This window comes from Aplysia californica, unplaced genomic scaffold (genome assembly GCF_000002075.1).
Source record: "Aplysia californica isolate F4 #8 unplaced genomic scaffold, AplCal3.0 scaffold00008, whole genome shotgun sequence".
Lineage (NCBI taxonomy): Eukaryota > Metazoa > Mollusca > Gastropoda > Aplysiida > Aplysiidae > Aplysia > Aplysia californica.
The window spans coordinates 1,150,475-1,160,831 of NW_004797278.1; the positions used below are offsets into that span (position 1 = coordinate 1,150,475).

The 10,357-nt window shown below is 45.4% G+C and overlaps 1 protein-coding gene across 1 annotated transcript in view; it reads left to right on the forward strand.

The window, feature by feature from the left end:
* Nucleotides 1-2,312: 2,312 nt before the first annotated feature.
* The window catches only part of LOC101855387 (pyruvate kinase PKM), a gene marked incomplete at its 3' end in the record, with an annotated part of 15,600 nt that continues 7,555 nt past the window's right edge, over nt 2,313-10,357 (forward strand). The window contains 2 exon segments of the mRNA XM_013082137.2: nt 2,313-2,861; nt 9,512-9,724. Of these exon segments, the coding sequence (XP_012937591.1) occupies nt 2,369-2,861; nt 9,512-9,724 (706 nt within the window).

Genomic DNA, 10,357 nt, shown 5'->3' on the forward strand with positions numbered 1-10,357 from the left:
ACTACTACTACTACTACTACTACTACTACTACTACTACTACTACTACTACTACAGCAACAACAACAACATTAAAAAAACCTGTCCTTGATTATCACTTTGGTGGAATTGGGGTCAATGGAAATGTAGTTCCCATGTAGGCGTATACCTTTCACAGTGCTGACGGTTGGTGGGCACCATGGTGTGGTCTTCTCCTTCTAATACTTTAAGCATTTTTTTTTTTGCCATGACATTTTCCTGATGACATGTAGGGTCTAGCACTCCCTCGACTCTCCGTACCTTACCATTCAACCCTGTATTGTGCACGCAATTTTGGGTTCAGTTTTCGACGAAGTGAGCTTTCGACTAACCGAACTAAATACAGGGAAGAGAAAGCATGGTGCGATCTAGTTCCTGACAATGGTGTCACAGGCGCAGGAACGCGTAAATCCTATTAGGAGTCAGCAGGAGGAGGTCTGCATTGATCGGTGAGAGAACTCCCGCAGCGCTGGGGGACCATAGCTATATTGTGCCGCGAGTGAATACCTGCTCGTGAAACGAACGTTGGAGATGTCGAGTTCGAGTTGTTGCTTGGAGTAGCAGCTGCCGCTTTGATGCGACAATTCAGCGTTTGACGCCACAGGCATCAGTTGACACCAGTTGAGGCGATGAATAAACAAAATTTGATTCATAATTCCTTTTTAAAACAAAAGGCTAAGACACAAACATAAATTATTATTTTTTAAATATCTGAAAGCTAAACACGTTGCTCGTAGCCACAATAAAAAAGACCCCCTCCAAAAAAAATCCAGAAAAAGAAAAGGAAATAGATCTAACGTTCGATCTCAGTGGGATTACTTTGGCAGATCTTTTGCTTAGCATGCGATTATGATTATTGTAATCTAAGGATCAATTGAACAGTTTTTGAACAGCGCCCCCCTCCCCCCCAGTCACCTTCTTAGCAAGGGAATCAACAGGGGGCACCGACATTCTAATTTTAGATTGGCAAACGTGGTCGTTTGCACTCAGAAAGACGCGTGCATTTTAGTTCGCATCGAAATTTAATTTGGTACATGTCTGTATCTTCTTTCCTTTTTTCCGCGCCTCTTTATGTGTCAAGCGCTGCATTCGAAATGGTTTGCGTGAGACTAGTAGGGGATTAGACTCAAATTAAAACAAACCTTTCATCCAAGCTTCCCGAACCTGTCCGATATTTTATTGTCCCTTCATTCGCCAGTCAGAACTTGAAGTAGAATATTTCTGAATAAGATTGAAGGAGAATACCCATTTTTATTAAGCGAGATTTGACACCTGGCGCTCGTCCTTTGATTTTATTCCCTAGGTAGTTGTACACATTAATTTTTTTCCCACAGGCCCTGCATGATTCAGGGACGGCAAAGAGAGATTATAATGCGAGGCCAGTACTTCAAAGTTTTATAGATTAACGATTTGGAAACTGAAAAATTCCGAAACCCCAAGTCCAATTCAACTGTTGACCGACTGACACCAAATCGCTCTGTAATTCGAAACATTTCAATCTTCAAGTTCAGAATAGTAGCGTTCCAAGCTTTAATTCTTCGGTGGTGAAACACAACACTGAGTACTCCTCTAAAAAAATCTGACGTATGTAGTGTAGCGGTCAAAGGTGCTTCTTCGCCGTCGCACATAGAAGACCGGAGTTTGATTTCTGTGTTTCGTAGTAAGAGTATTACGGCGCTTGCAACTGCATAAGGTCATATGAGCTCTGATTTTTCAGTGTGGCGAAAATTTATATCCGGTATCTCTATGTCCATCTGCTAGGATCTAGTATCCCTCTCAGCTCAGATTGGTCCAGAGAGGCAGGTCAAAGCCCACATCCTAAATAATCTAAATTGTTCTGATTGGGGTGTAGATAAAATTTATTTGAAAAACTGCTTAAAAAAGAAAGCAACAACATCACCCTTACCTGCTCTCACTGCCCCCCCCTCTCTCTCTCTCTCTCTCTCTCTCTCTCTCAACCCAGTCTATTCTAGATTTCTGAAGTTCTGTAGTTTTTTGCAACATTATAAACTTTCATTTCCGATGGGGCATCTGCCACGTTTCAAAGCAGCTCAAATGCAAAGACCCTTCTAGATGAATTCAAACTCGCACATCTGTCTCAATGGGAAGAGCCGCCAGTCGTTTAGACAGAATTTTGTTGTCAGTGAGTATGCTCAGTAACCTGGGAGTCGTATTGGGTCGGAAAACTTAGCCTACTAGGAAATACTTGAAAAACGCAACAAAACGAGATGCACTCTCATGAACTCATAAAGTGGGAGCGCAAAAAAAAAAAAAAAAGCTGTAGTCGAACGGAAGTTGTAAAAACTAGACAAGGTGAAGGCTGCACTTCTCGGACAAGCACAGCCAACAAGTATGGCGCTGAGTTTGGCTAAACCAGGCCCTTCGGGCAAGCCTCTAGTGACGTCCGAGCAATGGAGAGAGATGATTATTAAACTCACGAATTCCCCTCAAGCCTATGAAACCAGACTGCAGTCGAAACCATTCCCCAAAGAAGAGCAGTTTCAATGTCTTCTCTGTGACTCTTTGTTAGAACATAACATCAATTTGGATATCGATTCCGTGGCGAACAAAAACAAACTTATGAAAATAATATGCACTATCGGCCCAGCTTCAAGAGAGGTAGACAAACTAGAGCAACTGATAAAAGCAGGCATGAATATCTGCCGTCTTAATTTTTCTCACGGAACGTATGAATATCATGCTGGAACGGTGGAAAATGTGCGTCAAGCCGCTGCCAAAATGCCACGGGGACAAGTGCTGGGAGTTGCTCTGGACACAAAAGGACCCGAGATCCGGACAGGCCTTGTGAAAGGAGAAGCCTCGTCTGAGGTGGTCCTGGAAACCGGTAGGTACCGCTTTTTGTGAAAATGTTGGATGATCTAGAAATAAATAAGTACATAATGACGAGATTTGCGTGCCAAATTATAGAAATCACAAGCCCACGCACAGGAACTTTTAGCGCGTTCTGGTATCCCGATCTTAGTCTTTGTTCGCTCCCGTTTTGTGTCATCTCTTTTATAAAGCAACAACCCCCACTGGGTCGGGGGGGATATAAATAGACCCACTGCTTCGTCTGTAGGAGGTGCAACCCTTTCAAAGGCGAGGTGTCGCACACGGACCCCACCCTTCTGGGACCCGGATGCGACACCTACTTTGGTGTATCTTCCTCTTCTCCTTCCTTCTTTCTTTCTTCTTCTATCTTTTCTCCCACCGCTGACCTCATGTGCAGCAAAAAGAGAGGTCACCCATCCCACAGATTGGGCGCCTCGTTGACCGTGAGGTGCGACCCGTGCGGAGGGAAACCGGGCACCTGACGGTAGAGGTGAGATCAGTCTACGGACTGTCCCTCGCCAACACGCCTCTTTGGCCCAGGTTTTCCTTTTAGACGGAGGGTGGCACGGCCCATGCCACTCAATCGGTTGGGAGCTGAAACCCCTTCAGACCCTAGGTCAATCTTGACGGGAGGGTCTTGCACACTCTCGGAAAGGGTATAACTCCGGGGTAGCCCTGGCACAGGTCTGGCTATCCGAGCAATGTGCCCCGTTGTTGGGCTCGATGGCGGGTAGGGAGCCCCGGAGCTGAACCAACCTCACACTTTCTATGGATTCTAAAAACACCAAACACCCTTCCCTAGCTCCCAACAGTAAGAAGTCTCAGTTCGCGGAAGCGGGTGCGCCGCTGGAGCAAGCAAACCATCTATCACTACAGGAAAAAGGACCTTTACGGCCGCCTCTTTCCTCCCTTCTCCGAGGGAGCTTCCGAGGCAGCTGTACTTGACCATCCGCAGCACCGATGCGCAGAAGAAAATCACAGGTCTTAACCTGTTTAAAACCAGAGAAGCACTAAGACAAGTTCTGGAGTACATTCCTACGAATGTTCAGAAACTGTCCTCGGGTGAACTCCTCGTCAAAAGCGCATCGGATGAAGAACTGGCCAAAATGAAAAAAAATCACGACCTTCGACGGTGTTCCATGTGTATCCGAGCGACACCAGAAGTTCAACCGATCGAAGGGCGTGGTCCACAGCCATGAGCTGAAGGGCTGCCCCAACGAGGAAATTGTGGCTAATTGCGAAGGTGTGGTCGAAGCCCGCCGGATTACTCTTCGGCGGGGGGAGACCACACTCGAAACGAATATGATTATTCTAACTTTCGATTCGTGCCCGTGCCGCCCTGCAGCCACCGTTCGGGCATCATATTTGGTCCTTGACGTGCGACCCTATGTGCCAAACCCTATGCGCTGTTTCAAGTGTCAGAAGTTTGGCCATAGCCAGTCGCGATGCCGACGTGCAGTCGTGTGTCCTCGCTGCGGCAAGACTGGGCATATTGAGAAGGAATGCAAGGCTAGTCCTTGCTGCCAAAATTGCCAAGGCCAGCACACAGCCTTCAGCAAGGATTGCCCGACTTGGATCCAAGAACGCGCAATCCAAGAGCACAAAGCGCGAAATGGCTGCTCTTTCCAAGAAGCCCGCAAAGCTGTCTGCACGCCAATCGTAAACCCGGACCCTGACCGGACATGCAAAAGTACTCCGGCCAGTCATGAATTCGACCAGTACCTCTACTGCCGACTTCCCACAGACCGCAGTCAACAAGCGAGTCTCTGTAACAAAGTCAAAGAAGGTCCTTCCTACCCCTGTGGTACCCACCTTTGAGGTGCCACTGACTAACCGCTTTGGGGTATTGGAGGAGGACGGGATGGACTCTTCCTCCACCTCCCCCCTTCTTTCACTCACCCCCTTCTTTCTTCTTCTTCTTCTTCTTCTTCTTCTTCTTCTTCTTCTTCTTCTTCTTCTTCTTCTTCTTCTTCTTCTTCTTCTTCTTCTTCTTCTTCTTCTTCTTCTTCTTTTTCTTCTTCTTCTCCTTCTTCTTCTTCTTCTTCTTCTTCTTCTTCTTCTTCTTCTTCTTCTTCTTCTTCTTCTTCTTCTTCTTCTTCTTCTTCTTCTTCTTCTTCTTCTTCTTCTTCTTCTTCTTCTTCTTCTTCTTCTTCTTCTTCTTCTTCTTCTTCTTCTTCTTCTTCCACCTCACAGCCCATCACTCTGATGCAGTGTGAAGTGGTCCCTCGCCCCTCTCCCCAGCCCCCCCCCTTTCCCAGCCCCCTCTGTCTGCTCCACCTACCCCTACCCCTCCAGCAGACAAACCCCTGCCTTTGGACGAGGACAGCTCCGACCCCCCTCCCCGGCCTGACCCAGGGAAGAGCGGAGTCCGTCACTCCTCCAAATCCCCCACTAGACCGCCGTCCAATCCAGGACGGCAACCTAGAAAAAAACACTCTGCCTCCCCCACAAAGAGGAGTCAGAGTGTTAATTCGAAGCCGGGGCCTTTATGCTCCAAAAACAAAATTAAAAAGACGTAATACGGTCCTGCAATGGAATGCCGGCGGAATCCGACCTTCCATTGCAGAATTGCAACACTTACAGGCCACACTGTGCCCACGTGTGGCCTGTATACAAGAAACAAAATTCGCCCCGGCTTCAACCATAGACTTAAGAGGATTTACTGCGTATCACAACTTTCACATTGAGAACCAGATTGCTTCTGGTGGTACCACCATCTACACCGACAGCATCACACTCCACAGACAAATACATCTTAGGACGACCCTCCAGGCTATTGCGTATGGGTCACCCTGCACTGACCAATCACGATCTGCTCAGTTTATATCCCACCAAATTACCCCCTCAAAATAACCCTTTATTTTGCTAGGTGATTTTAATGCCCACAGCCCCCTTTGTGGAGACAAACCTACAGACCCGAAAGGAAAAATAATAGAAGATTTTTTAAAATTTCAAAATAACATCTGTCTCTTAAATAATAGGTCCCCAACTTACAGAAACAGAGCTACTTTTGGCACTTCATCCCTTGACGTCACCTTCTGTACCCCTGACCTAGTCCCAGATCTTGAGTGGTATGTGCTGGATGACCGTATGGACCATTTCTCAATTCTTCTAAAAAAAACCAATAGCCTCCAAAACGACCTGATCCCAGAACGCTCCAACTTCAAAAGAGCAGACTGGTACGGGTTTGCCAATCAATGTTCCCAGATTCCGAACCCCACTTTCGACCTCAACTACAATAAATTCCACGAAAAGCTTTTAGAAATATGCCACAAACACATACCAAAAACAAAAACAAAACCCCGAAAGAACAAGATCTGGTTCTATGAGGAATGTGATGATGCAGTAAAGAAAAAGAAGGCTGCGTATCGAAAGGCCGTCAACAACACCTCCACCACAGAAAACAAGATAAATTATTTAAAGGCTCGAGCTGTGGCACGTAGATGCCTCAGGGAGAGCAAAAGACAATCAATCAAAAATACATCTCCAAAATCAACAGCCAGACACCACTCAACCTAGTTTTCAAAATCGCTAAAAAAAAAATTATTGGGAAGACGCACAGACACCATTCGGCACGTCCAGAGGCCGGGTGGAACCACAGCTGAAACATAAGTAGACATCGCAAACACAATAGCTACATCTGTCGCCAAAAACTCATCCCAAGCAAGCTACAACACCACTTTTCAAAACATCAAAACTAACAGAGAACAACAACACCTAAACTTCCACTCAAACAACACTGAAACCTACAACGCAGACTTCACAATAGACGAACTAACATCGTGCATCTCGGACCTGGGCAATACAGCCCCGCGACCGGATGACACCCACAACCAGATCATAAGACACTTACCCTCAGAAACACTTACACTCCTACTAGACATATACAACGACATGTGGCGGTTGCACTCCTTTCCAGAGTCTTGGCGTCTCGCCACTGTCATTCCAATACCCAAACCAAACAAAGACCACACATACCCATCCAATTACAGACCAATAGCACTAACGAGCTGTCTGTGCAAACTTATTGCAAAAATGATTCACAGGCGACTCTTGTGGTTTCTGGAGACGACGGGCTCGCTGAGCGGTCTCCAGTGAGGATTCAGGAAAACTCGATCCACTCTGGATCACCTGGTCCGCCTGGAGACCTTTATACGCGAAACGTTCGTTGAAGGAGGCTACGAGATCGCCATCTTTTTCGACCTAGAAAAGGCCTTCGACACAACCTGGAAGTACGGCATTCACAGAGACCTGCATGCACTCGGCATACGTAGTCACCCCCCTGCCTTCACTGGCAACTTCCTGAAGAACCGTTCCTTCTAGGTTCGTGTCGGATCCTCCCTTTCAGACCCCCACCAACAGGAGGAAGAAGTCCACCAGGTGAGCATCCTTTCTCCTGTCCTATTTGAAATCAAAATAGATTCCATCGTAAAAACCCTCCAAAATAGCATAGACAGCTCGTTATACGTTGGCGACTTTTTGATAATAATATGCTGCTGTTCGAAAAATCATCTTCTGAGATCTATGGAAAAGCAGCTGCAAACGCAGCTGCACAAACTCGAAAAGTGGGCAAACAAAAACGGTTTCAAGTTCTCCCCGTCAAAGACGGTAGCAGTACACTTCTGCCGAACAGGCAGGCGTGTGCTGCAGCCGGATTTGACACTATACAGGGAAAGGATTCCTGTCCACGACCAGGCTCGTTTCCTCGGCGTTATATTCGACAAAAAACTCACATTCATACCACACATCAAAGACCTTCGTGTGAGGTGCCAGAGAGCGTTAAACGCTTTGAAAATTCTATGGCATCCGGAGTGGGGCGGGGACTCAAAACACCTTCTCCTCTTGTACATCTCCCTTGTCCGGTCCAGGCTTGACCACGGCTGTCAAGTCTATGGATCGACAAAACCACACATCCTGAAAATGCTAGACCAAGTACAAAACCAAGAACTCCGCCTCGCTCACGGGGCTTTCCGCACTTCCCCGGTTGAGAGCCTCCAGGCCGAGGCAAACATACCATCACTCTCACTCAGACGCACACAACTCTCACTACAATACACTATTAAACAGAGCTCAACACCAGAGAATCCAGCGCACAACTACATTTTTAAAACAAACCCAGAAACCATAAACAAATTCCAAAACAACGAAAAACCCATCAAACCCTTCGGCCTCAGAATCCTTAAGGACCTAAAAAATTTACGCTTTTCCAAACAAGACATCCAACAATTTCTTTTCCCCCACCTCCCTCCGTGGCCCCTCACCAAGGCAAAAGTAGACTTACAGCTGACCACACACAACAAAGAAAGCACAAGCACCAAAAATGTTAAAGCAGAATAAAAAAAAAACTAATAGAAAAATACCCCGGTGCGGAGCTTACCTTCACGGATGGCGCCAAAAAAGACAATGATGTGGGCGCTGCAGCCCTGTCTTTAAACAGTACACACCAGAGGAGACTCCATCCTGAAGCCTCCATTTTCTCTGCGGAGGCCACTGCCATTGACATGGCACTGCACTCCGTAGAAATTCTCATAACAAATCTTTCCTTATCCATTTTGACTCTCTGTCTTGCTTCCCCTCACTCACAAACTACACACTCCTGCACCCAAAGATAGTTAGGCTACAACAGAAAATGCACACCCTATCTGAATCAGGGAAAAATATCATGTTCGCATGGATACCTAGCCATGTGGGCATCCGAGGAAACGAGCTGACGAAGAAATCCTCATCCCTTCTGTTGGGATCAACAACGAACACTCTCCCACAGACTGACTTTAAAAATAAAGTACATAAGTACACCTCCAGTCTGTGGGAGAGCCACTGGAAAAAACAGAAGAATAACAAACTCTATAATATAAAACCCAAATTGGGACCGCGAAATCCTTCGGACCTCCCCAGAAGAGACGAAGTCATTTGTACTCGATTGCGCATCGGGCACACGGCCCTGACACACACATGCATCCTACAGGGAGATGAGAAGCCGTTGTGTGTCGGATGCGACACAGATTTTACCATTAGACATATTTTAACCGAATGTCTAGACTTTGGAGAGATCCGAAGGAAATACTTTAAACGCAAAAAATTGCAAGACGTTTTTTCCGTCGTGAGTCCAAACAGAATTTTGGATTTTATTGAAGGCCATTGGCCTTTATGGGAAGTTATAGAACAGAATTAAATTATCAAAAAATTTTGTGAAGGTTATTTTAGATTGAAAAAATATATATTTATACCAAATTTTAAATATTTTTAACGTTTTAAGATCAAATGACCCGTATTCAACCGTGCAGTGAACTGCGAATAAAAAAAACTAAGTTGTGTTTCGCGCTCTCATATGACCTTTTGCAGTTACGAGCGCCGTAAAACCCCATACTAAACAAATATAAAGCCTCGTGATGAAAATAATATGGTTTATTGTTAACTATTCTGAGAATAGTTTTAAAGCGTTCAATCCCAACACGTCGTAATTTACCCCTAAGTCTGAGGGTGCTTCGTGAAACAGCATCCAACTTCGCACATATTATTTATTTCGTTTTGTTTGCAAGAAGGAAAGAGCATTCCTGGGGGCTAATCCGCCAATTCTGTCAGTTGTTAATATCGCGACAGGAATTTCTACGTAAGTAGATAGTGTTTTTGGTACCTAAACAACATTACTCAATGTCTTTTCAGGAAAAACAATCCGCTTAACAATCAATGATGAATTCAAAGAGAAATGCTCGGCCGAGGTGCTCTGGTGTGACTACAAGAACCTCCTAAAGACACTCGATGTAGGCGGCCTGATTTACATTGACGACGGCCTCATCTCGCTGAGGGCCAAGGAGAAAACATCAGACTCTTTCATATGCGATATTGTCAATGGAGGCAGTCTCGGAAGCAAAAAGGCAAGTCGTTTGTTACTGCTTATAAAGAGAGCACATCGCAGACATGCGACCTTTTCAAAATGATATAATTCTTTATGGAAATTATTTCACACAGGCTGTTTCAAAATAAGATTTCAGTTGCAGATAATACACCGTGACACACAGGTCCAACCGTTTGACGTCAATCGCAAGTGTGCACTCTATTGAGGTAGATGTCACAAATCCTTCCCAATTTCAGTTTTTTTCCACCGCACGCCTCCTAAATGATCGATTTCTACTGGGTGGGATGGAGGTGCTATCGTCTTAGGTGTACAACACAAGTTCAAATTTAAAAAACCCGTTGCATTTGAGCATTTACATACATATGTATGGCATAATATTAATAATAATATACTTCTTTGTATTGACTGTCATCTGGAGTTTTCTCGTACTACTCCTTTATTGCAACTGCAAGGCCAAAGCTCTGCCCTTGAAATAACTTTATCGTTTAACTACAGCTTTATTTTTTTTCTCCCAACTATCAAAAGGACGATCATGTAACTTTCGTCAAGTAACTCACTTTCGCAAACGCATGTTAGGAATCGAGTACTTACGAACTCCTGACTGCTCGCGCGTACATGCACGCACACACACACACACACACACACACACATCA